Genomic DNA, 27,466 nt, shown 5'->3' on the forward strand with positions numbered 1-27,466 from the left:
ATTATTTATGTCGCACATTTGTTGGTTTCCAGCTTGTTGCTTTTCTCTGTTTTATATATGTTGTTTAAAAAAATACAGTAAAATAAATACGTAGTAGCCCTTTACGCCCTCACATTAACCCCTTATCCTTATACTTGTTTCAGTATATGATTATATATTATTGTAGCCCTGATTTTTATGTTTAATTTGATACCTAACATGTTTTTTGTTTTTTTGGGGGTATTTATACATGCATTCTTTCTAGTAACCAGCAGGGGGCGACACCGCTGGCTTAAAAAATAAGACGCATAGACTTCTATACAACTAGAGGAGTCGCCCCCTGGTGATCAGGAGAGAGAATGCAGCTTCAACACATGAAGCATAGACTTCTATACAACCAGAGGAGTCGCCCCCTGGTGGTCAGGAGAGAGAATGCAGCTTCAACACATGAAGCATAGACTTCTATACAACCAGAGGAGTCGCCCCGTGGTGGTCAGGAGAGAGAATGAAAGTAGTAGACATTTGACCGCCAGGAGAACTACGATGGCCAACACGATTACACGAAAAACGCCCTATCGCCGAAAAGGCCCTATCCATAATTTTGTCCGTTCCGGGCTACTGTAGAAATAAAAATGGCCGTAGAAATACATTACTGACTAAAAAGGTTTTGCTTTTCTTATTATATATTTTAGAAACCCTAGATACTACACACTTTTAAGTCACTGAGTTGTTTTATTATTGAGCTACAGGTATGGGTTATCATTTAAAAATGATCATTATGAAATACAAGTTTATTTGAGGCTCAGGAGCAAAATGAGATGAGGGAGGAAAGGACCGGAATTAAGTTAATTTGAGGAGAAAGTTGAAGCAGCTCCATGTCTTCTTCCTCTGTTTCCTGTTATGATGGAACCTGTCAGCAAGAGAGAGAGAGAGAGAGAGAGAGAGAGAGAGAGAGAGAGAGAGAGAGAGAGAGGGAAAAAGGATGAGAGGAGAGACAGAGAGGGGGAGAAAGAGATGGAGAGGGAAGAGAGAGACACAAGAGGGAGATAGAGATGATAGGAGAGTGAGAGAGATAGGGAGGGAAAGAGAGAGAGAGAGAGAGAGAGCGCGCGCATGAGAGAGAGAGAGAGAGTGAGAGAGAGAGAGAGAGGTGGCATCAGAGAGAGAGACATAGAGACAGAAAGAGGGAGGTGGCAGCAGAGAGAGAGAGAGTGAGAGAGAGAGAGAGAGAGAGAGAGAGAGTGAAAGAGAGAGAGAGAGAGAGAGAGAGAGTGAAAGAGAGAGAGTGAAAGAGAGAGAGAGAGAGAGAGAGAGAGAGAGAGAGGTGGCAGCAGCAGTGTCCGTGTGTCTTCACTCGCTAGTTTCCTCTCACTCAACGTGCAGCTCACGCGGCTGTCGGGACTAACTAGCTAACCTTCCGCCGCCTCCGTCCGAGCGACGCTGTCGAGCGACACTTTCTCTCCAAAAGTAAGTTCTTATCTTCAATAACGCAGTTTATTTTGTCGTGTTTTCTTTGCTCTTAAACATCAACGTTCACTCGGCTTGTTTTTGCGCTGCGTACACTGGAGTTACGCGCCTCGAGCGCAAATCACTGCTGTACTCGAATAACCGTTAAATGTTCCAACGGCTACCGCTCGTGCCATTACGCTCCCTTCTACACGTACGAGGCGATACGGTGGCCGCTTGTTAACCTCTCTGGTGACGAAAAGCGAACTTTACAGTGACTTTATTGTACTTTATTGTTATTAAAATACCGCGGTACGTCCCTATACATCCCTTTAATCCCCTCCTGGGTTGGTCATATAGCGTTAAAAAAATAAGTTCGAGATGAATGAAGAAATATGAGCATTTGATTTCAAATATTCACATATTGCCTATCAATGAATTTAGATATGCTACCTCCAAACAATACGGCATGTGGCACATAAGTAAAGCTTTGAATATAAATATAAAAAGTGGCATTAGAAATCAATACTGTACATTGTTTTATTTTCAAAGAGGACATATGTTTTTTTTCATTAAACATGAGCCCTGTGTATGTGTGTGTATGTATGCATATATAGTGTATATCGGTATGTCTGTATGTGTATAAATAACTTGTATACTGACACAATTTGATGGGCAAGGCAATTCCCTTAAACTGTCAAAGCATTTATATTATATTTTTATATCACATTTTTAAGTGAAAATGCCGTCCCTTAAGAAAGCGACTGTATTTACATATCTGTGCTGTTCACTGTTGGATGACCTCTCCACGATATCCCCTCAGCGTTCTCATTATAATATTATAAATCCACAACAGTGAGTCACTGATGTTACTGCATGATATTCTTGCAAAAAGCATCACTTTGGTCCTATCTCAGATGGGTTCAGTGCAACCAAGTGTGTGTGTGTGTGTGTGTGTATAAGACGTCTGGAAACGAGAATAAATGAAGCAATTACACATTAATCAGGCCACTGGATGCATAACAGCATGTGCAATATCTGATGCAAATTAGGCGACAGCGCCTGAAAGAAAAATACCCCGGAAATGTGTAATAAAGTAGGCTTAAGTGAAATTTTCTCTGCAGCTTAAGGCTTAACCTAAATGTTTAATTCTATAAGGGTTCACATTGAGGGTATTTAACAGTTCAAGATATGAGCTTATTAAGGAAAGGCCGGGCGGTAATGTGTGATAATGATAATACCTCGGCACAATACATCAACTTATACCCAGAAGGAAGGAAGAAGTGAGCTCGTAGTGATGAAAGGCACTTTTATGATTTGTGATGTGATTTGTTTATGCAGTTTAAGAGTCTTTAGGTGAAGTCAAGTGTATTTAAAATGTATTGGTGAATTCCTCCACTAGAAATTGACCCAGTGAGATGATGCAAAGCTGGATTTTCAACTTTCAAAGGCAGGAAGAGCCTGCAAGCAAGCAGGCTGTTCCTGATGGAAAGAATTTAATTCTTAAAGAATGAACATGCAGGTTTTTGTTTTTGTGGAAGGAAATGCACGTGATGTATTCATTCAGGATGAAAACTATGTTTGTGAGAGTCACTAAATGTCACCACAGGTTGATAAGCAGCACTCATTTTGAGTAAATAGATTTATGTACATGATAATGTTGAGAATTCAAAATATTTTGGGCAGGATAATCGTGTATACTGTCACACGTCTACTGCTCTTTAAGTTAAGTTGTCATACTTTGTTGTCCAATACTTCTTTTTGTAACTGAACTTAACAGCGACGGCACCGTGAAAAGCTATTGAATCCACGTGAGATTGAGTTACACTGATGATTCATCCTGTGCCCCTGATTCCTCGTCATTCCACTTTTCTGTGCTGTAAAAGCTTTTTTTCCCCCCGAAACCTTCAGGAAATACACAACACAGTGGCTCTTTTGTTACTGATGGATTTATTGCACCTCAGTAAACATCTCAGTCTTCAAAGCCACTGCTCAAAATACACAACAATGTACAAAATAAGCTCACAACCTGTAGACACGCAGGTGTAAATATGCAAATAAACACCTCGGTGAACTGAGGGGCGAGTCCAAATCTTCAAAACAGCGAATACAATATCGCCTTAAATCTTTAAGCGGTTAAAAAAATACAATGCAAACTATATTCTCAAAAATAAGCTGTTAAAGTCATATGTGAACAAATAGGGACATAAAGAGTAATAATAGCAGTTAAATCTACGCTCTGTAATTTCCAAATGTAATTTCCACAACAAAACAGTGCGAGGAATCAGAATTTTGAACAAAAAAACATCCTGACAATGTAAAGTGGAGCCTTGTCGTCACGCTCTGTGTGTGTGTGTGTGTGTGTGTGTGTGTGTGTGTGTGTGTGTGTGTGTGTAGTCGGTGACTTCACCCACACAGTTGTGAGTACGAGCGGCCTCACCCGTCTGTCCGTCTGCTCTCGTCCCCGAGGGGGGGGCTGATTAGCGCGGCTCAGTGCTGACGAGGTCAGAGGTCACCAGGTGTGTAATGGGCACATAATGAGCCTTAATTGGCCGCAGGGTAGCAGGGGGCGGGGTTTACAAGCTCCAGAAACCCGACACCGTACGAGAGGCCGTGATTAGATTTGTCTGTCAGATGGTGAGATGCAGCCTGATGCTGGTTGTTGTCCAGCGCAGGTCAAGATGTCTGACGGCTGCTAGTTTCCCCTGTGATGCTTTCAGGGGCCGATCGTCCCATTATGTATAATACGTACAATCTGTGATATTAATGCTGTGATTTAAGGAGATTATTGATTCCTGGGATGAGCGCTCTGCTTCCAGGGAGGCGATGGACGGTGTGTTGAAGAAGACAAGCTTACTGGTGAAGGAGCTTGAATCTTTGTTCTTTCTCAAAAAAACATCATGGATGGGCTCGAAAATAAGTCAAATGTTAACAAAATACATATGTTTTGGACATGAACACTGGTTTCCTGGTTCAAAGTCCTGTGTTCCAAAAAAACTGAATTCATGCAGAGTATAAATGTAGTCATTGATATTATTACCAATACTATTATCCTTAATTATTCCTCTCAGTGGATATTGTGATTGGCAGATTAGATTTAGACAAAGTAGGCGTGGCCGCGTGAGTTTGTTCACCTAACGACCGCATGTTGCGTCGTTGTTGTGGTAATGTGTTCGCGAGCCCACGGGTGGTGACCTCGTTGTAAAAGTGGCTCTAAAAGGGTGGAGGCTTCTCTCTGAGGAGCACAAGGGGCCTTTTTTTTTTTCCTGCTCGCTGCTCACGGACAATGAAGCCGGAGCCCAGGAGGTGATTACGGCTCCCAGACGGCAAAGGGGGCTTCAAACTCTCTTTTCTCTTAAAGGAGGGTCTTCTTCTTTGTTGTGCAGCTGCATCCGTTAATCCTGTCGCTCTGCTACACATGCATATTCAAGCAAGTGGTTCTTGTGTACGATCTGGAGATGGATGTGTGAGGTTATGGTTTGTAGTGATTTCTGTGTGGAGAGCATAACATCCAAGACCACAAGCACTGAGAAAATACGTATAGAAAGTTTTTTTGGCTCATATTACATTTGTGTTTTCTGATTCTGTCAAATTATTTCTGTTCATTGGCCCAAACGGTTCAGTTGAATGACTGGATTGAATCACAGATTACAGATATTATAATAATTTAAGATACTTTTTATCAGTCTTCAGGGTGAAGAAGAGGTTTTTTCTACTCCAAGTGGAAACTTTTTTTTGTAGTCTTTTTTTCATTTTTAAGCCACTTTTTTTTACAACACGCTCTTTTAGATCTTGGTCGTTTTAATGACGCACTTTGACTTGATAACGGACTTTAATCGTCGTAACATCTGGATCTTAAGTTATCAGAGAAACAAGCTGAACAAATTGAAGCAGGGACACATGACGTCAAACGGCGTCGGAGAAACATGAATTCTTAACGGGAAAAGTGTTTTTTATCGGTATAAATCATGAGACCTCTTTGATCATCAAAAACCCTCCTGACCGGGAGAAGCTGACTGTAATGACGACAATGGTGAAGAACTCCCATGATGCAACGCTACTTGCTGTTGTGTTGATTGAGTAGCAGCTTTAAATGACATGTTGTGTATTTAAGTTAAGATTTAGTCAGAATCTTTTTTCAAGAAATTGAGGAAAAAATATTTCTATTTCAATATAACGTTGTGAATTTTGCAGTCCGTTAGTCTCACAGAAGACAGCGTCACTTCTGAAACCTGATCTCTGTTGTTGATCTCGTCCAGCAGCGTAGATAAGATGTTCTGGTTGTAAACCAACAACGCCTAAACAACGCCTAAACAACGCCGTGCCGCAGACGCCACACACAGTTTCCCCCTGGGAGCGTTTCCCTTCACAAGGACAACGTTACAGCATTCACACGTCCTCTGATCGCGTGTGAAGCGTGAGAAAAGCACTAAAAAAACTACTTTCTTACCAAATCTGTAAGTTTCATAATTTATTTCTTCGCTCCCTGTGTTGCATTCGAAAGTTTTTGAGGTGTAATTTGTTTGTTGTGGTGTTAAAATTATACTATTATACTACATTACAGAACACTTGGCGTGTATATAGGTGTTTTATTTCTGATTATATTGTTGGTCATTGGTGCTCTTTATATATTTTATGTAATATTTATATTTACACATAGTTATTCGCTACTTTTCTTCACCTTCATGCAGCAAGCTTTATTACCCTTGTCTCTATCAGTTATTTTTATGTAAAAACAATACTCAAATTCCTCGTATGTTCCCACATATTTGGCTAATAATTTTAATAATTCTGATTATATTAAGGACGCTATTAGCCCTGAAGTAATTTAAAGGTCCTGTCCCATACAGCAGAGTTGTACTACTACTACTAATATTGCATTTTATTTGTAATGGACTTTTCATGCAAAAACAATAGTTAAAACAAACTATAGTGAAAAAGAACAGTGATTTAACACTAAAAGGCACGCTATGTTGGTATTTTTAGCCCAGTGTGTAGGTTGACCTCTGTACCATTCATTAAGACGGCCATCACATCTGGATCAGCTGTGGCATGACGTGCCGCTGACAGAAGGTTTATCTCCAGCGGTGACCTGAGGATTAGCCCCCGAGAGTCACACATGTTTGATAACGTATAGCGCCGGAGCCTCGCCCCATTCGTGATGAAAGTATGTGTGGTAGTTAACTAAGAGAGACGTCCTGTTTGAACTGTGCCGTGATTTACACACGCGTGTCAATGCAAGAGATCACATGGCACGACAAGGAAGTCACAGAGAGTCTTAGTACCACGTAGTTTAGTGAACTGTCTCACACAATGTACAAATCCAACATGGCCGTTACGTCAGGTCACCTAGCCGTGTTCCATGCATGTTGTTTCTTACCCCCAAGAGACTTCTGGGTGGCCTCGCCCTACTGGGCTGTGTTGGTACTGGCTGGTACTACTGGGTTGTGTTTGGCTAGTTCTAGCTGGTACTACTGTTCTCTAACTAGCTAGTATTTGCTGGTACTACTGTGCTCTAATTAGCTAGTATTTGCTGGTACTACTGTGCTCTGATTGGCTAGTACTAGCTGGTACTACTGTTCTCTAATTAGCTAGTACTAGCTGGTACTACTGTTCTCTGATTTGCAGATTATCTGGTTATAGCGATGTGCTTTCCGACACTTTAACTGAATGTGTGGATGAAGCATTAAGTTATTTAATTTGACTTATTTAGCATCTGTGTAGCATGCTAATGACACTTTCATGCTACTCTGGTAACAGAATTTTTTTTCAGAAGTTTTTTCACAATTTCTTTTACAGTTTTATAAAACAAAACATGACTTTTCTCTTCATTTAACAAACGCTATGTATGCGCTTCATGGCACAACTCTAATGGGGTAAAATGCTAATTTGACTAGCGTACACATCTTCTTCCCCGACATGAAGTCCATCTGAAGGGACGGGACTTTTCTCTCGATCCCCTAAACGTTGGTTCATACTCCGCGGCGCTCGTGTCCCGTTCCCTTCACGATAGATGCTTCAATCAGCTCGGGATCTCTCGGCCTCTGTGTGCGGCGGCGAGCTAGCGCTGAAACAGATCTTGGGATTAGCGAGTGGGTCAAAGTATTGTTTTAATCTGGTTTTGGCTCTCGGTCCCCGACTGGTGCAGGAAAGACAGATGGCTGAGTTCTGAGTGAAATGCACCGGTGGGAGGAGGGGGATCGAGGGGGGGAAGCTCCCATTCTGACCACTTGCTTTTCACACACACACACTAAATAGTCGTGTCACTGATCCCTCACATCTACAGTATGAGAGGGAAGGGGGAGGGGGGGGGCCCTCCTGCTGGGAAAATAGCTGCACTGTTAAGAGCAGCCGAGGGGAATCTGAATCTGTATCTCTGCTGCTGAGCTGTCGGCTCTTCTGTAAATTCAGTAGGTTTGTTTTTCGTGATGTGATGAGAGCCCAGAGCCTGCATTTATTTATTCAGGTGTTGTGTATTTAAGCAACTAGCTAGGATGACTTAAACCTACAAGGGTTGCATGTAAACACTATTATGGATGTACCAATACGCAGAAGTCCCGGTTCCAGGCGAGTTCAGTAAAGTGGAATTAAAATAAAATGCTGAAAACCTTCGTAGTAATTCCTATGACAAGTGGTGATCAGTGAGAATAGAGTGTAGCTGTGTTTTTAAAGCTTGTGCAGAGCCCTGTGGGACTGTATGGTAACACAGGCTGCTTTAACGGGGCTGCGAGTGCTCATACAAACAGAAGGAAGGGATGACCCACATAACAGGAACGCACTGCAGGCGCTGTTGGAGCTCGGGACGCCGAAGTTAATTTTAGTTTGTTCATGCTCTGCCACACAAACCTAATGCAGACTCAGTTCTTGAACGTTTCCATCTTCCCGTGGATGTTCATTCTGTGTCGAGCTGGATCTGTGGGACTCGACCTCTCGTGGAGTTTTGGTACGTGATGAGATCCATCAGGGAATCTGTTGCATGAACTGCTTCAAAGCTGCTGGAAGTGTGAAGAGGCTTTATTAGATTAGTGAAAAACATATGATGTCACATAAGAAGCTCTGGCTGGTTTCTGGGAGGGGAAGTAGAAACAAATCTAAAAGCCTAATATGAACATTTCTGTTTTTAAGCGGCTCTAAATGAACATCATGCTGTATAGAAGAAGACTTGTAACTAGAGATTGAGACATAAACTCATGTTTACAATGTTTACTGAGGGAATACATCAAGAGAGAAGTAGAGTCACTTATATAGACTTCTATACAACCAGAGGAGTCGCCCCCTGATGGTCAGGAGAAAGAATGCAGCTTTAACACATGAACATAGACTTCTATACAACCAGAGGAGTCAACCTTACCTCCCCCCCTCCCTTTGAGATGACAAGTTTTTGATTAAAGTCTACAAATGATTATCACAAGCCAACGTTCTGGTGGGAGAAACTAATGGAAAGCAGGAACAGAATATCTTTTCATTTTTTTAGGGATCAGTGGACCGGTCACATCACTTCCTTGTTGGTCAGATCTGACGTCCTCACACCCACTAAAACTTTCATGAAAGCTGTGAATGTGCTGCTGTTGGATACGTTGACAGGCGCGGCGCTATGCGCTCACATTCCTGGCATACTCTGGATATCAACTGCTTCTCCGAGGTCTTAAAGGATGCCCCGTCCTCCTCTTTATCAGTCATGGTGGAGGTGCTGACGGCTACAAAGTGACACCGACTTCAGCGCTGCCAAGTGAAGAAGAAGAAGAAGAAGAAGAAGAAGAAGAAGAAGAAGAAGAAGAAGAAGCTAAGCACCGTTTTGAAAGGTGCAATTCATGGCTGTCGTAGTGTTGTTGTAATTTGTAGTCGCTGAGACACTTGCTGTGCAAAACTAGTGAAACCTCATCCCACCAGAGCGTGTGTTTGTGTTGCTGTCAGTGTAATACCTAACAGGCAGTTAAACTTTGGAACGTGTTCATGATGCAATAAATACAACGCTGCATGGACGGCCCGGCCCCGGAGCTCAGCAGCATGTTAGTTCCCGTGACAAAACAGTGATTATTGCAGAAACTCAACATTAACTTGATCTTTATTGTCACAGTTACATACATGACATTTGACCTTTGCATTAGGAGCAGTGTGTAGACTCTACACACTGTAACACTATGCTGTAAAGCATAGTGTTACACGGGCGCGATTATACACAACGAGGTCGTTGTTGCTGTTGTTCACTATTACGACGTTTAGTCGTCTCATTTTGACACTGATTATCCGCCTTTTTAAAAAAAATTTACGACACGTTAAAAGGGTCAAAGATCACGAGTGTGGTATTTATTGATGCTTCATATATCGTAGAACAAAACGTTAACATTTCAAACAGAGTTTTTAGGACTTCTTCCTGCGGCGCTGCAGGGTTAGCCACCTGTCATTGATTTATTATACATATGTTTTGAAAAAGAAATAAAAAGCCTGCTGGTGAACGCAAGTCAGCCCCTAAAAGTATCCTCAATAAAACTTGGAGGAGCACGAACACTCTGTGCGACATTTGAACCGTATTTTGCAAAGTGAGGACTTTTCACTGTGCAACTACACACTAATCTGCCACTTGTGGTGCGTTCACTTGCAGCTTCACACTGAAATAAAGTGGTTTAGATCATCTGATGAGATCCAAGTTAAATCAGACGTTTCTTTTCTCTTGAACTCGTGGCTTCCCTCCTCCCGGCTGCGTCTCTGTGAGCGCTGGAATGCATCGAACTTTACAACCGTTATGAAACAGCTCGGCAGCGCGCGTCATGTGAAGTGAGCTCACACTTAGCGATGGATTACATAACGGAGACACGCTTCCGCGCAGTATTTTGGTGACGTTCTGAAGTGTTTGCTGCCTTCACGTGAACGGGAGGTCAGAGCAGGTCTACATGTCGGCCAGGTTATCAAGCGGCCGCCGCTCATCACAGCTGCTTCTCTGAATGAAGCCATCGCGCCTCCGGACGGCAAGATCCAACATGTCGGCCGTCGGAGAAGTCGCTCTGACCCACACCTGCCATGAAATCTGGTTTAAAGGAACGGAGAGGCTGATTTTCATTACGGGTTGTCTGGTTGTTGCAGTGAGGGAGAGCTTTAATATGAGGATGCAGTTTTTAAGTGATGACTGCGGCCGTCTGGAGGCTCAATTGGAAGTATGTGAGAAGTGGAAATAGTTACTGTGATGTCGTTTTGTTGGATGTTTTCTCTCCGGGCTACTTGACCTCACACTGACCCAAACTCCTCCCTCCAGGGGAAAAGTAATAAAAAGACACACAAGAGGACGAGTAATCCTGTCCTCCGTGTTCATATACGCTCTGTGTCACACCGGTTTGTTCACTCCAGGCTTCAGAGCTTCTGTGTTCAAATGGTGACGATGTACAGAAGTTTCCATAAATATTTTTGGGGCATATTTTTAACATGTGAAAGCAACATTTCAAAATTGACCAGTGCATGAACAGTGTTTTTTGCACTGTGGCTTCTCCTCCGAAGCCGACATCTTTACACTTGGTTGAAGGTGGTTTATTTGAAGGAACCAGGATGGAAAGAAATGGCCAAAAATTGCATAATTTTGCTCTTCAAAAAGACTAAAGGAGAGGTCCGTGTGGTTGTCCACGATCACATCAAGTCTCTATTAGTCTAACAGTATGTTGGAGCACTTAACAGCTGTTTTTTCAGTATTAAAGTACTAAAGGTCCCATGTGACCTTGTCCCAGGTCCGGTTTCATGCAGAATCCAGTATGAAACAAGTACAACGCTAAGATATCGTCTCCTTCGCCACAACATGGCTCACAAACAAATCGTTCCACCTCCCCTATCGCCTTATTTTTAATCCTCCCAGCAGTAAACAACCCGGGTCGCTTGCAGGCTGTTTGGGTTTCTCTCCTCCAGCGGGGCGAGCGGGTTGATCAGTATTCTCCAGGGCTCCTCGCTGGGCCATGGGAAAAGCCGGTGCTTTTGGCATTTCTTGTCCTCGAACAGGAATCCTGAGCCTCCACAAAACAAAAAAAAGCGTTTGCACAAAAGGCGGCGTTGCCTAGCTGCACGCCAGGAGCCTCGCTGCCACCGCCAGGCCGGCTTTTGTGTGCTCCGGGTCCCCGACTGAACAGGATCTTCTGGAGAATCTACTGGAATGCAGTGAGGGAGGGAGAGACCCCCCTCCTCACCTCGCCCCTCCTCGCTTAATCTTATTCAGTTTTCCAGCTGGCAGGAGCGGCCATTCACATGTCGCCATCGTGCTCCAGCGTCTCCTTTCAGCTCAAGTGAATTGACCTTCGGCTGTGAGGGTTTCGTGCATTCTTTGGCGTTCCACCTTGTGTGGCCTGATTTCTGATGTACTCGGCGGTCCGGTTTCCAGACCATTACCTCGTCTTTACTGCGTTTTGCTGTCGTCTTAAGGCCTTCACACACCGGCAGCAGGGAGGATCGTCTGTTTGTCACGAGTGATTTCACTCTGAACGAATGTTTTGCTGCAAAAATCGATGCAAGTGAGGGAGATTTTGTTTTGTTCTGAGCTTTCGCGTCGTGAATGAAGCCGTCAAAGTCTCAAACTTTGTTTTTGGAGGAAGGAAAATGTTCCCAACAAAAGTGTAACGAAGCAGTCCGTGCTGAAATTTGAATCGCAATAACTTCCTTTTCTTTTTTAAATGATAAAATTGCGTACACTTTGAAGTAACAGAGATGGCTCCATCAGACAAAAACAAATACAATGTTAAATCTCTTTATTAAAATCTGTGCAAAAAATAACTAATAACTAACATTTTGCAAAAGAAAATGTCATTATGACCTCATATTTCAGACCCTTACATGAAGGTACAGGCTTTCCGCCATGTATCTGTTAATGTCCTGTACTTTTGGAACAGGTGACGTTGTCAATAAAGATCTTGAACTAAAAACATTCTGCGTTTCCCTCTGCGCTCCACCTGTAACACCGCCACGTACCACCAGAGGGGCGCGCCCCACGGTTTGAGAACAAAGGCCTTTAAAAGCGCGGGACGCTGCCGTGCTTTGAAGTTGCAGCAGCGATGCGACTGAGGGGTCGCATCGCTCGGCCATGTTTCTGTTTCACGGTCGAGTCGGGACGAACGCTCTAACGTCTTGGAAATAATCCGTGTCTCTCTGGATTGGTCCGTGTCTCGCCGGCGGCCTGGTTGAAGTCCTCCTGCCCCGCGCTGTGTTTCCAGTAATGAAACACTGTCATTAGAGAACCTGTCATCACAGATTAGACTCCAGGGATCAGATGGGCCGTGCCTCTTCCTCTTCCTCTTCCTCTTCACAGTACAAATCAGCGTGGAGATGAAAATGCCGTCTCGCTCACATCCTGAGCTCGGCTCCGGTTACCGGTCTGAGCTTTTCCTCCAACATGAAGCGCGTTCATTCACTTCATTGAGTATCTGCTGCAGCAATGCACTCGTTTTCTTTGCAAATTCTTGCTAAATAAAGTCTGGTTTAGTGACTTTCTTCATGAATAACTGTAATTGGCTGCAGGCGAGCTCGCTGTCAAATGTTCCACATTGTTGTTATTTGCATAATTCAAATTGGACGCTGGCTTTGATTAACAAGTTTTGCTCGGGCTGCAGCGACATGTTGATCCTTTTATGCCAGAGACGCATTCTTCTTAATAACCAGTGTAAACACACTCCATCTGAAGCTCAGGGGCCGGGTTAGGCAAGTCTCTGGGTGTTTTTTTGTCTTTTGCATTGTTTGAAAAATGCCAAAAAACAATGAGGAGCAATACAACTCAGGTTAGCCACAGCAAGGAGACAAACCAAATGCATCATGGGCAAATTGCATGAATGAAAAATGACAACAAGTGCATGTTCTTGATCATGTGAAGGTTGAATTCAGCTCCAGCATAGTTATAATTGATTAAACATGTAGTAAAGTTGTTTTCATCGTCCTGAAGGCGTCCCATCAGGAACCTTTCGAGGCCCACTGAGGTTCTCAGAGGGATCAGAGGACCTGACCCGCATCACACAGCAGCATTAATCCAGTTAATTGAGGGCGACTGTTGGATGAACACGAGACTGTGAGAACCTTGACCGAAGCCCTACTGAGTCATTCACACCTCCACCCGGACGTAATGAGAATATTTAGCATGCTTAGCATAGCATACTTAACACACTTGTGAATGCATTCACTGTGTGTTTCCAAAATGCCTCAAACGCAACATTTTTGGAAGTTATCCCCCCTTTTCTACTGTGTGTGTGTGTTTGTGTGTGTGAGGCTTAGTGAGCCTGGATTATCATCCTGCCCACAGTTCCTGTTTCACAGCCAATAAGCACCTCGTGGCTCATAACAAACGTTTTCACCAGAAGTTTATAAAAAAAAAGGACAAAACCCTGTAATAAATGTGGTTGTGAGTTCTGACGGCACAAACGCAGCGTAATGCAGAGTCTTTAATCTCTGAGCCGTCCTGTCAGAACACGCTCGCAGCGTCTGTTTTCACTCTTATTATGACCAGCTGCTTTTATGACTCTGGATTGATAACAGTCAAAGAATTTAGAAAGAAAAGAGCCCACTTACGTGGACGGGAGGATTTATGACTCTCTAAAGTCGACAGGCTTTTCCTTCTGCCTGCTGTACCTGTCACCCGTCTGTCTTTTTATAGATTATTAGTATATTTAGACTTAATTAGAGACGCCACGCATGGAAGGAGCGCCGGCATGCACCACTCAAATACTGTAAATATACGATGCAGACTGTTCCAAATGGACCCTGATTCTTTAAAAAACAGTTTTTGTTCCAGTTTGTTTTGTTTCTCACCAAACACGTGTGATCCAGGACTCACAGGAAATAAGAAATAAACACAAATAATGAGGAACATATTGACAGTTTTTACCCTTAAAGTTCAGTACTGTGATTTGGTCTCGAATGCTTTCGACATTTTAGAATTTCTGCAAGAATCTCACTGTTTTAAAGTATTTTTGACTGTGATTGATTGTTGAGAGCTTCTGCTCTGGGAGCGTCTCAGAAAACCTTTTTCTTGTCATCATATATCCTCTGAATGCCCTCTGAGTCCAGTAAGTGGCTGTAAAGTTTCACAAGGCCGTGATTATCCTGGAGGTCACCAGAGGTCATCCGTTCGTTGGAGCTCGTTTACTTCCTGCTGCTTCGTGTGTTTAGCAGAAGGGATGTCGGCCGTCTTCCTGTCTTCCTGTTTGCCGGCGTCGAGCGCAGCACCTGCTGGCTTGTTTTCACTCGCCGTGTTTCCTGTTCTCTCTTCCCAGCAGCGGAGACGATGAAGAGGAGGCATCCCGGCAGTTTGTGGCGTTTTTAAGCAAGCGGCGGCGGCGGCGGCGGCACTGGCAGCCTCTCCAGCTTCCACGCGTCCGCAGCGGCGCTCGCCGCCATGAGTTAGACGGATCCCGCGGAGCGACCGCCAAAGCTGCCTCGCCGTGACGACGACGACGACGAAGGCGGCGGCGTCACCCGCCACTGCTCCATGAGCCAGCGGGAGGCGGCTGAGGTCCTCGCTCTCTCCGAGCGCCTCCTCGTGGCCTCGCACAAGGGCCAAGCCGACAACGTGGTGCAGCTCATCAACAAGGGCGCCAAAGTCGCCGTCACCAAGGTGAGGAGGGGGGGGGGGGGCATTTTGGTCAGTTTACAAGTTCATGTCTTCTCGTTTAGAGGTTGTCAAGGTATCTTGGCTGGAACCAACTTCCTGTCCAGCTGTATGGACTCAACATTGGAAAACCACTTTGATCAAACAAAAAGGGGCTTTCAGATTAAATTAAATTAAAGTTGAGTTGTGTGGCCCAATAAAACAAACCAGAGGGCTCTACAATCTGTACGACACACTGCATCCTCTGTCCTTGAGCCCTCACATTGGAAAAGGGAAAACTCCCCCATTAAAAACAGAGGCGGTGTCCATCCCGTGTGTGTGTGTGTGTCTCTCTGTGTGTGTGTGTGTGTGTGTGTGTGTGTGTGTGTGTGTGTGTGGTCTTATGGGGACATATGACTACAGTCACAAATCAGGACTCTACTTTTTGGGGTTAAAATGTACTTTCCCATAACGCAAATCGTTACATTTTAGGATAGGGACTTGGTTTAAGGGTGGACTAAGGTTAAGGTTAAAGTTAGTGTAAGATTAGAACAAGGTTAAGTTTAGGTTCGGGTTAAGTTTAGGGGGTTAAGATGTGAATTTTAGTCGTCGTACGGTCTCAAAAAGTCGTATGTGTGTGATATGTGAGCGTTACAGTAAATCTACTTGACAGAAAGTATATTAATGGAGGCAGTCGGTGTCATGCAGGCGAGAAAAAGCCGAGTTAATAACAATCCAACCGGTTTGGGTTCTAACTGACTGTTTGGTTTCGTCCTTCAGGTTCTGTACCGACGGAGCAGAACCGCAGTGAAAGAAACCGAAGCGTTATCTTCCCTTAAAGAGTCTGCGTCTTCAGGGTGTCGTCTTACTGCCATTGTGTCACCGGGTTGTTTTGCGGCTCGTAGACGCGCTCCAGTGAACCGCGGGTACGCTCGGTCCGTCTGGTTTTAGTGTTTCAGCTTCTGAAAATACTTCGGAGGTGTGTCGACGTACAGCCGGTGTGAAAAACAAAAGGGTTTTTTGTGTGTTTGTTGCACGTGGATGTGCTCTGAGGATGAAGCGACAACTCCAGAGAAGTGGGATCACGTTCTCGTGGACTTGTAGAGGAGTCTGACATGGATGCTGCAGGCACCCAGATGTGTGACGGTGTCACAGCTGAGCTGTTACACGGCCAGATGGACACACACACACACACACACAGACACACACACAGACAGTTGTGTTTACATGACAGTAACTATTTACATTATGGGATGTACATTTTACCCCCAAAAGGAAGTAGAGTCCTCATTGTGACTGTGTAATCATATTTATGTTCCCACAAAACGACTAACACACACACACACACACACACACACACACACACACACAGTGTCAGAGCCCCCTGAGGCTTTGCTTCATGCTTTCATCCAGCTCACACATCGCCTGTCAAGTTGTCCGTTGTAGCACACAAACAGATTTTCACCACAATCTGTTTGTGCGTCAGTTACGCTGTCAGGAGATCATCATCATCATCATCATCATTCCTGTATTTAGGAATCTTTGACGATAGGAGACAAAGGTCTCAGGCACACTCGTATACAATCTGAAGTGTTTTTATACATATTTGCTTTGTCTGATACCTGAAATGAGAGGAAGCTGTGTGTGTGTGTGTGTGTGTGTCCTTTATCCTGCATGATTGTGTTGTGTGTCTGTGCGGTAACGGCGACATCAACAACGTGCCGGCGCTCCGCTCCGATGGTTTTGTCTCCAGCGGCTGCATTCTGGTGTTTTTTGGCAGCGTGCCGTCATGAAAACTTAATCCGGGATAAAGAGGGCAGAGTTTCATACGGAACATTCCTCTGCTCGGGAACCGAAATGTAGGAACCGTGTTCACGAGGATGACGCCACGCAGGGTGCAGAGGAACAGATGAAGAGAGGGAGGAGGAATAAAGGATAACACGCGGAGTTCAGTGAGGTTGGTAATAAAACCAGAGGAGATAAAGGTTTAGAGGTTTGGGAGCAATGCGTCCAGACTTTAACTCTCTTTGTTCTTCTGAAGCTCATAAAATAATGTGACAGTGAAAGAAAAGCTGAAGTAACGAAGGTTTCTTTATCCGATCATCTGCGGGTTATTTTCTTTGATTATGTGGTTTTTTAAAACATAAAATGGCAGAAAATGTAATGTTTCCTAGAGCGTCAGATCAATACATAACCCAGAAAATCTTTGACTAAAAAAAATAATTGTGTATATATATTATTTTATTTATATATAAACTTAAAAAAAAATATATATAATTTATTTGTGTGTGTGTGTATATATATATATATATATATATATTTTTTTAAAAATATATATATATATATATATATTTATTTATTTATATTGTCGGTCCCTCCGTCGTAGTCATCGGTCGGCTCGCTCGGTCTCGGGCCGCCGGTTCACCTGAGCTCGGCCGGCGGCTCCTCTCCAGGTGTAACTCGATCCGAGAGCCGCGCCCAAAACAAAGCACCCGCCTCCGTGTGGGAACACACACACACACAGACACACACACCGGATCTGTAATTACGTTTACTCAGTAATGTGACAGATTAACAGAGATTACCTGGATCCCCGTGTTTGAAGTGTGTTACCTGTGTGTCGACATCCTGCGGCGTCATCCTCCTGCAAGCAGAGCATTGTGTTGTTGTCATCCTGCAAGCAGAGCATTGTGTTGTTGTTATCCTGCATGCAGAGCATTGTGTTGTTGTTATCCTGCATGCAGAGCATTGTGTTGTTGTTATCCTGCATGCAGAGCATTGTGTTGTTGTTATCCTGCATGCAGAGCATTGTGTTGTTGGTTGTGTTGAGTTTTCTTGCTGATCCTCTGAACCAGCGTTGTGTTTATGTAATTACTCGACAGGTTTACTGTCTGGAGGAAGTTCCGCTTGTTGCATCACTGGACTATTACCTCACCATGCTGGTGTCACTGTACATGTAAATCCTGCAACTATGCACAACACGTGTGTGTGTGTATATGTGTGTGTGTGTGTGTGTTTATGTCTGTACACGCACATACATCCTTCAGCAATGACTTTCAGAAAACAAATAATTATTTGCAATTTATATAAAGGGAAAGAATATTACAAAAAAAAATAAACTTCTTGAATATTTTGCTTATTGTCTTCTGCTTTAAATGTTTGAGATGCATCTTGTTCAACTTTCAGTTTGCAATGAAATAAAGCAGAAGAACAATAAAACCATTAAAATCAAATACAACGGAGCAGCTGGATTCATGTTTGGCGTTTACAATTATACATTAAATCATACAAATCCATTTTTTTATTTAAAAAAAACTCTCCAAAGTTAAGTAGCCTTCCCTCTTCAGGCTCCGCCCACAGATCCCACAGCTGATCCTCTGCTCAGTGATCATGAACAGATGTGCAGATTCTGCACGATTCTCTTAAACCGCAGATTAAGAGTTTGTTTGTTTTCGGTCGAGTCGTTACGGAGATTTCTCCGTGTGTGTGTGTGTGTGTGTGTGTGCGGGCACCCTGATGTTTTCAGGCTTCTTACAGTCATGGAAAACCTGGAGAAAGTCATGGAACACAATGTTTGCTCATGGACATTTGGTGTAAAGTCATAAAAATATGGTTTAAAGTTCTTTAAATCCATTGTTCACATTGTGTGTGACCCGTGTTTTGTTCACCGGGCCCTGTGTGTGTGTGTGTGTTTCCGTACAGTATGGCCGCAGCCCCCTCCACCTGGCCGCCTACAGAGGTCACATCGAGGTCGTGCGTATCCTGCTCAAAGCCGGCTGCGACCTGGACATCCAGGACGACGTGAGTAGAGCCGAGTCTCCGCCTCCAGCTCTCTGGCGCCGCCGTCCTGATGGAGTTGTTACCTCTTTACTTTTATCTTTCATTTTGTTTTGTTGCTGTTGTAAACGCACCGCTAGTCTAATGACCTCCAGCGGCCTCGAATGGGACGCTCTGGACTGTCCACTCGTCGGGTTTCCCTCGGCACGCGAGTCCTTTCCCTCCGATAGCGAAAAGCCAGACGGCTGGCGTTGCCAAATTCACTCTCTGTGGTCAATGAGCTCCGCGACGGGCCCCAGTGCGTCCTCCAGGACTGGAGGAGGATGCAGGAGGTGCAGGCTGAGTCAGCAGGAGGAGGAGGAAGAGGAGGAGGAGGAGAGAAGACAGTGGAGGAGGGCTGGGAAAGAGCCTGGAGGATCAGGGAGAGTGAAGGAGGTTAGCCAAAACTGAGCCAGCAGAAACTCCCACCCTCAGTCCTTCCTTCCTTTCCCGAGTAAACTCCTCTTCTTCTCCCTCCTCTATCGCTCGTTCTCCCAGCGCTCCTCTCTCTCTCTCTCATGTCAAACCAGTTCACTCTCTCTCTCCACTAATCTGCTCTGTGTGCTGAATGTTAATGGGCTGAGCATAAATGTGAGCTTAATCTTCATTTATTATTTTTGGTTTTCCTCCCTCTGGGTCTGTCACGCTTATACAAACCACTCTGGGACTAACATCTTCACTGCTGGAGTCAGAACTGCTGATCTCTGGGATTCATGGTGTGCTTATTGAAAAGGAGTCCACTCATAAAGGGATGGATATTATTTATGTTACACTTCTTTCAGTAGAGATGTTTGGAGGGATAAAGATGATCTCTATCAATGTTCTGTGATATTTTCTGATGGATTTATCGTCCTTAATACTGATGGATGGTGTTATTTATATGTTAAAAGCTGCACTGCAACTGCTCAATGAGTGTATTTCCCCAAATGTTATATTCATTTAATCATAAATGACGTGTGTGCACCAGCTACTGATGTGGAAAAGTTCCACTTAAAGTAAACGAAAATAAAAAAAAGTCTTGACACAAAGTTCTGATTGTGTGTGTGTGTGTGTGTGTCGGCGTGTCGGCAGGGGGAGCAGACGGCGTTGCAGCGAGCCGCCGTGGTGGGAAACAGCGACGTCATCGGCGCTCTCATCCAGGAAGGATGTGCACTGGACAGACAGGACAAGGTGCGCATCAAAGGACACACACACACACACAAACACACAATAGTCCCTCAAAAGATGTGATTAGAGACCCTTTTCCCCAATATATGTGCGGTTCTTCATCGGTACACCAGCGCCTTGTGGTCCGGTGACGGAGACGACGTTCCACTTGTTTGCATTTTAGAGCGATTGCCAAAAATGAGCCAACTGTAAAGGATTTATGTGGAGAGAAAAGGGCTTTAATCACTGGCTGGATTATTTCTGATCCACTGGGACGCCATTAAAGGGACAGGCTGGATGTTTTAAAGTGAGGTCGTGTGAGGTGCCGACGCTGAGTCGCTGTGTTCTTTACAGCAGGAATAGAGGACGGCAGTGTCCTGAAGGCTTTTTTCTTCTTCTTGTGTCTCGTCAGGACGGCAACACGGCGCTCCACGAGGCGTCCTGGCACGGGTTCAGCCAGTCGGTCAAAGTGCTGGTGAAGGCCGGCGCCAACGCTCACGCCAAAAACAAGGTGAGGGAAGTGACGTCACGGCCTCCTGGTGACCTTTTTAGCCGCTGCGATTCCACATTTTTGTAACCGACGTAACGGCATCCTGCAGTTCCGCCTTGTGGCCACAGTGGGCGCTGTTCTGCGACACACGCACAACCGTAATGTGTACCGTGGAGAGAACGGAGCCTCGAGAGCAGGAATAAAAGACGGCGTTCTGTTTGCAGGCGGGAAACACGGCTCTGCACCTGGCGTGTCAGAACGGTCACGCTCAGAGCTGCAAGGTTCTGCTGCTGGGCGGCTCGCGGCCCGACCACAAGAACCACGTGAGTCTGCAGCCCATTTAGATCATGTAAAGCGTATTTATGTGAAGCCGTGACATCCCTGCAGCCTCAGACCTTCATTAGTTTTCGCCTTCTGCCACGACACATCTTTGAGATCAAATCATAATCTTTTTAATATAATTTTTGTAAAAGCGCTCCATGTTACGTTGCAGGCCGGCGACTCGTGTCTGCACGTGGCGTCCCGCTACAACCACGTGGCCGTGATCCGCATCCTGCTGGGAGCCTTTTGCTCCGTGTCAGAGAAAAACCTGGTGAGTTCAAACCCACCAGCTGAGATGAAACCTGGAGTCCGACTGAATGGAAGGAAACGATGTCCGAAGAGCAAGTGCATCGCTAGCATAGCTAGCATCGCTAGCATCTCGTCACTCTGCACGGTCCTGAGCTGCAAGATGTGATGTTCCTACAGGCGTCAGGGGTTTTGAAGTCTCTTGTTCTGTGTGTGTGTCTGTGTGTGTGTGTGTTAGGCTGGGGACACGCCGCTGCACGTGGCTGCTGCTCTGAATCACAAGAAGACTGTGCGTCTGCTGCTGGAAGCCGGCGCAGACAGCCACGTCTGCAACAGCGTGAGTTCCTGCGGCCGCTTTCCACATCGCTAATGCTCAGAGGAAGTGTTTGTAATTAATTTTGTGTGTGTGTGTCTGTGTGTGTGTGTAGGCAGGTCAGACGGCTCTGGACCAGGCCAGAGAACACAACAACCCAGACGTGGCTCTTCTGCTCACCAAAGCTCCACAGGTGAAAATACAAATTAGGATTGGAACATATTATTCTTGTGGTATCTGTACAAAAAAAGTCAGTTTTCCAGCTGTGACTCTGGTGGTTTTGTGCGTGCAGGTGCAGAGTTTTGTGCGCGGCCGGAGCGCGAGGAAGAGGAGGGAGAAGCTGAAGGCCGAGGGCCGAGCTCAGTCTGTGCCGAGAGACGAGATGCTGCCCCAAAAGGTGAGAACTGAGCCGAGGTCACGAGGCCACAAAGTGAAGCGCAAACCCGTTAACACAGACCGATGGTTCGGTTCCAGGACAGCGCCGCGGACGACACGCAGAGCAGCGACCGAGCCGCCTGCAAACACGGCAAGGAGGTGACCGCCGGCAAGACGGAGAGGAAGCAGAAGCAGAAAGTAGGTCCACTTCTTTTTAAAAAAAAAAAAGGGAAGCGAGCCTCTCTGCTGGTGGAGGTTCGCCCCCGCGTTGAGAGTAACGATCGTCTGTTTCAGCCGTCGTTGTCGGAGCCGCTGCGCCGCAGAGACGCCGCCGCTCACAGGAGGAAATGCAAACCGCGAGGAGCCGACGTGCCGCCGCACAACTACAAAGCTTATCAGCTGTACACGCTGTACCGCGGCAAGGACGGCAAGGTCATGCAGGTGAAGGCTCACATGTTGCAAAACATTAAATAAGTCGTTTTACCAGCTCAAAGCGTTACTGTGGTAAATATGGACAAAAACGTGTCAGACTAAATACGTTTGCTGTGTTTCAGGCTCCTCTGAACGGCTGCCGCTGCGAGCCTCTCATCAGCAAACTGGAGAACCAGCTGGAGGCCACGAAGGAGGAGATGAAGACTGAGATCCACACCGTCCAAGACCTGATGAACAGCAAGATGGGCCAGCTGGACCGCAAGAACAAACACCAGGTAGCGGCTGCGCGCTCGCCTCCCAGTGCTAGCATCCATGTGCTAATGTCCACGCGCTAGCGTCCCTGTGCTAGCATCCATGTGCTATGGTCTGCGTGCTAGCGTCCCCTTGCTAATGTTCACGTGTCAACGTTCGGATGCGTTTAGTGATATTTTTCTTCCCGTCAGATCCGAGCTCTGGATAAGTTGACGGTGGAGCGCGTGTCGGCCGAGAGGACCGAGTGTCTGCAGAGGATCGAGCAGCGAGCCGCGCAGGAGCGGCTGGAAGCGGAGAAGAGACAGGTAACGCCGACGACCAATCACGGGCTCCGCGGCCGGCGAGGTCATCGCCGATGCGTTCGTGGAGCCGTTGTAAACCTCAAACTCTTGTGTTGGCTTCAGCAGGCGTCTCTGGTGGGCGAGCTGAAGAGCTGGTGTCTGTCCAAGCTGCACAACATGGACCCGCGGTTAACCGGAGAGTCCGGCGCCGTCAAGCCGCCGCGGCGCTCCTCCTCTGTGTCCGAGAGCCTGAACGAAGCCGATGGCGACGGCGGAGGCTTCACCGCGCTGCCCTCCGGCTCCCAGTGCCCCGAGCTCCACGGCGGCGGCGCCACACTGGACTCCAGCCGGGGGGAGGCCGGCTCAGCCAACCACTACTTTGTGGTTCATGTGGAGAGCTCTCCAGGTAAACGGCGCCACAAACACCAAACACCAAACCCGCGGTGTGAAGGTACATCAGGTACAGAGAGACCTCGACGCTTTATTTAAACTCACGTCAAACCCTGATATCCGTTTGTGGTTTAAACAGCGGGAAAACGACACCGTTTGTTGCCGTAAAAATGCTCATAATCGTCAGATTTACAACTTTCCGACGGTCCTTGAACACATCATGAATTCATCGAGACCATTTCATTGTTCATGTCTCATTTAAAACCCGCTGGATACTAATATTCTATTAATAAAGTATATTTATGAACCTCTGACAGACGGCGATAAAGCTCACGGCGCCGCTCCTGCAGCCGCCAGGAGCCCGCTGCCGTCGCTCCAGGTGGTCCGGCCCAAGGAGCGACCCGCGATCTGCGCCGACACCCAGAGGGAGGACCGGGACCAGAACCGGGCCCCGCGGGACGTGGACCCGGATCCCGGCGGGGCGAGGGGGGGGCGGAGCTGCAGGTCCGGCAGCCTGTCCCCGGCCGCAGAGCGCCGCCGCTGCAGCAGAACCGAAGCCGGGTTCAAGGAGCGGGGGCGGGACCGAGGGAAAGCCCAGAGGAAGCCGGGCAGGACTAAGTCCAGGGGGGCGGCGGGCGGGGCAAGGACCCTGGAGGTGTTTGGGGACCGGCCCGGCGGGCCCTCCTTCGCACAGGAGAGGGACAACATGCACGCACAGGAGGTGACCCAGTACTTCTTCGAGGCGGTGTCGGCGCAGATGGAGCGCTGGTACGAGAGGAAGGTGCAGGAGGCGCGATGGCAGGCCGACCAGCGAGCGCAGGAGGACCGGACCGCTCTGATGGAGAGAATCACACACCTGGAGGAGGAGCTGAGCACGCTCAGGACCGGCAGGCACGACGGCTGCTGACACAGAGACACACACACACAGAGACACAGAGACACACAGCCTCACACACACGCTGCATAAGTCCTTCTCCAGTCGTGCTCTGTATTCATGAACTTGTGTCTGGTCTTTTCTGAGTAGCTCAGATGAACTCTGACCCGTTGAACTGACTCGTCTCCCAGTTGGAGGATTCTGTCGCATGAAGAAAGCTCAGAGTTGTTTGATGTCGAGAGCGTCTGCTCGTACATGTTTAGTTTCACATGTGAATACTGCACTCTGTACTCTCTGTGACAGAAACATTTTGTATAAAACAATTATTCTGAAGGCATTCGTAGTTTCTCTTTGATACCAACAAAGGTCTGGCAGATTTATATAAAATATGAATTGTGACTGCTCCTCTATGTTGTGTCTTTTTAAAAGAAAATAACATATTAACTCCATCGCCTCGTGACCCTAATGAGGATAAGCGGTTCATATATATATATATATATATATATATATATATATATATATATATATATATATATATATATATATATATATATATATATGACTTAACTGGCAACTTTAAACATCACAGTGCCACCTAGTGGGCATTCATAGTTACATTTACAAATTTACAACTAATTTATTTTATATTCATGATATGCATAAATTGTTCTTAAGCAAATAAAACATGTTCAGTTGTTTTATTGGCTCTTTTCTGGCTCCTAAATAGACAGAACAAGTAAAACCTTGTATTTCCTACAGCGCATGAAGGCAGCGTGTGTAAACAGAGATGATGTCATCTGCTGCCCTCTAGTGAGGAAACTCCAGTACAACTAAATAGAACTTGTTAGCTGATTTTTTTATTTTTAATATTTATTCAACAATTTAATAAATTGTCAATAAGAAATGGCAAAATACATTAAAAATAACTTGCCAGCGAACCTCAGAATAAAAAATAAACAGAAGAGATAAAAATAAAGAGGTAAAAAATAAATGTATGTTAACATGTCGTTACTGTTCTTGTGGCCTTTTTATTGGACTTTTTGTAAAATAAAACACAAAAAAGGGTCTTTGGCTTGTGAACTTACACCTGAAAAATAATCAAAACATTTATAAAAAATATGCTCTTTCCTCAAATTTTCAAGCACAGCTAAATAACACATATATAAATATATATTTATAAAAAACATCACTGGTACATTGAGATATTTCCCCGTAACGTTACAAAGTTCACTTCACACAGTGGACTGATCATTCAGATGACAGCAGCGCCCCCCAGTGGCTGAAAGAGCGTTCTGCAACCAGTCAACTGTTGATTGATCATTTCTAGCTTTGAACAACTAAACAAAAACGTTAACGCCACAAAAACAAGAACTTATGAACCCTGTTTGAACGCAGACTGACGGGGTTTTAGGGTTTAAAGCATTTCGGGGCAAACAGACAGCAGCCAGAAGACAGACGACCTCAAGTGACATGAAATATTCATCAGGAGAGACATGAGATCTGACTCTCATCAAGGTGAGTCAGTGTCCAGGTGAGGGGAACAGGAGCAAACACACGCACACACACACACACACACACACACACACACACACACACACACACACACACATTGTGTGTTCTCCTCCCCCACACCAAGCAGGCAGAAGGTTTTTTTTGCATTAGACAGCTCCATGGTGAAGGTTGTTGTCTCTACAAATTAACACACACACAAGCACACACACAAACGTACACACACAACAGGTGATTTTGAGGAAGAGAGACTTCCTGGTTTCTTATAATTTACTTTTTTTTCTGTTAGAAACAAAACAAAGAGAGACACACACACACACACAGAGCGAGATGCAGCAGGTATCACATGGCAGCAGTATGTGTGTTTGCTGTTTGTGTGTGTGTGCGTGTGTGGTGGGATAAGGCGTGGCAGCGTTGTACCCTGCAGGTGTTCAGACGAGCTGAGGACACGCACACACAACCTGCTGTGACACAGGAGGAGAAACCCGGGTTTACCGCCGGTAAGTTCTGCTCTTTTTAAAAAAAAGTTTTTATTATTGAACCTCTTAGTATTAGTTGGTATCAGTTGCGCATTAAATTAAAAATGAAGCGCACATTATAAAACAAGGCCTTAAGCGGTGCTTTGAGCATTTACAGCTGCTGAATTGTTGTTTCAGTAAACACACACTGAACCACATATTATCTACACAAACAATGTTTAATGGCAGATGCTTCAAAGTCATTGATATTTAAGATATATACAAAAATATGATATACAGGTTAGCCTCTGAAACTTAAACATGTCAAATATCACTAGAATAAAAAATGTGTAATGTATTGTGTAATTGTTAGTAATAACTTATCAGACACTATCTAGCATAATCCAACTCAGTAAACATGTTAAGTCTAAACTTATTCAACTACATCCTGCAACCTTCAACAGTTTACATTCACCCGGCTCACAGCCCTGTGGCATCACTGACCCTCTCCGTCTGAGTTTAAATGTTTTGTTTTGTCTTTACCGGTCGTATAATTGTATATGAATGTTTTTAATCTACAACAGTATGCGGCATGCTCTCCTCTACACTAGTGGTTCTAGCATTTTTGGTTAAACAAATTATTTAATACACATCAGTGCCTGATTAAATGTAATAAAACATATTATATAATATATATAATGTATATATTTACACTTATATTTTATTGAATGTTTATTAAATGACTATTTTAAAATGGATACCAATATTAAATGTTTTTTTTCTTCATGTATCCTCATTTGAAAACCACAGCTCTGCCCAGCATGCGCTCCTCATACGCAGCATGCGCTCCTCAGACGCAGCATGCGCTCCTCATACGCAGCATGCGCTCTTCAGACGCAGCATGCGCTCCTCATACGCAGCATGCGCTCCTCAGACGCAGCATGCGCTCCTCATACGCAGCATGCGCTCCTCGTACGCAGCTACGTTCACAAACGTGTGAGCCAGTCAGCGCGCGCGCCTTCAGTTAGGGATTTGCTTCGAGCAAAAAAACTTAAAATTGCTCATAAAATTTAAAAATTATTGCACTTACATGAAATGATTAATCCGTATGTTATATTTCTACATTAATTACGTTTTATCAACAGTTCAGGAGGAATAGCTCATCTATTTGTTTAGAATAAATTCATGGACAGACCCGGGAAATTGTTAAGCTAGCTAGCTAGCTAGTTACCGCTACTTAAGCTAACATAAAACCACATAGTAGCCTTTCCATGCCATTAAAAAGCACGAGCTACACAACTGTTACATTACTAACGTTCCACACTATATTAATTAGTAAAAATACGTAAGTTTAAGCTCACCATGTGCTGAAGTCTCTGCTCTGTTCAGTCGCTCTACTTGTTGCAGGCAGAAAGTAACGTGAATCACTACGCCTCGAATCACTGGCTGTTGTTCGGTTAATAGACTCCCTCCGCCGGCGGCAGTAGTCCTTTCTTGTTTACCACAAAATGCTTATATTTTTATTGGGATTAAATTTTAAAAAAAAGTCAACAATAAATGAAAATATAGATATATAAAGAAAAAAAGAAATATAAAAA

At 45.0% G+C, this 27,466-nt stretch overlaps 1 protein-coding gene and 1 long non-coding RNA gene across 6 annotated transcripts; one reads left to right on the forward strand and one right to left on the reverse strand.

The window, feature by feature from the left end:
• The first annotated feature begins 1,251 nt into the window (after window positions 1–1,251).
• On the forward strand, window positions 1,252–24,300 carry ankrd6b (ankyrin repeat domain 6b). Of its 5 annotated transcripts, none has more exons than XM_068577601.1 (16): window positions 1,252–1,446; window positions 14,652–14,992; window positions 18,668–18,766; window positions 19,853–19,951; window positions 20,340–20,438; window positions 20,642–20,740; window positions 20,911–21,009; window positions 21,223–21,321; window positions 21,413–21,490; window positions 21,590–21,694; window positions 21,772–21,870; window positions 21,967–22,113; window positions 22,227–22,379; window positions 22,548–22,661; window positions 22,761–23,043; window positions 23,345–24,300. In XM_068577601.1, exons 2-16 carry the CDS (start codon window positions 14,867–14,869, stop codon window positions 23,932–23,934), a joined length of 2,289 nt encoding a protein of 762 aa, XP_068433702.1. In that variant the 5' UTR covers window positions 1,252–1,446; window positions 14,652–14,866; the 3' UTR covers window positions 23,935–24,300. The 5 variants fall into 5 exon arrangements, with proteins under 5 accessions (XP_068433702.1, XP_068433704.1, XP_068433703.1 ...); XM_068577603.1 differs by having other exon boundaries at window positions 22,764–23,043; XM_068577602.1 differs by having other exon boundaries at window positions 14,655–14,992.
• On the reverse strand, window positions 17,340–27,293 carry LOC137786012 (uncharacterized). Its single transcript, XR_011077543.1, has 3 exons — window positions 27,230–27,293; window positions 17,579–17,639; window positions 17,340–17,461 (listed from the first exon to the last, which is right to left on the reverse strand). It is a non-coding gene; the product is annotated as an uncharacterized lncRNA (long non-coding RNA).
• Between the last annotated feature and the right edge of the window lie 173 nt (window positions 27,294–27,466).

Source organism: Clinocottus analis, unplaced genomic scaffold (genome assembly GCF_023055335.1).
Source record: "Clinocottus analis isolate CAN_PGR_092001 unplaced genomic scaffold, fCliAna1.0.p SCAF_15, whole genome shotgun sequence".
Classification (NCBI taxonomy): domain Eukaryota; kingdom Metazoa; phylum Chordata; class Actinopteri; order Perciformes; family Cottidae; genus Clinocottus; species Clinocottus analis.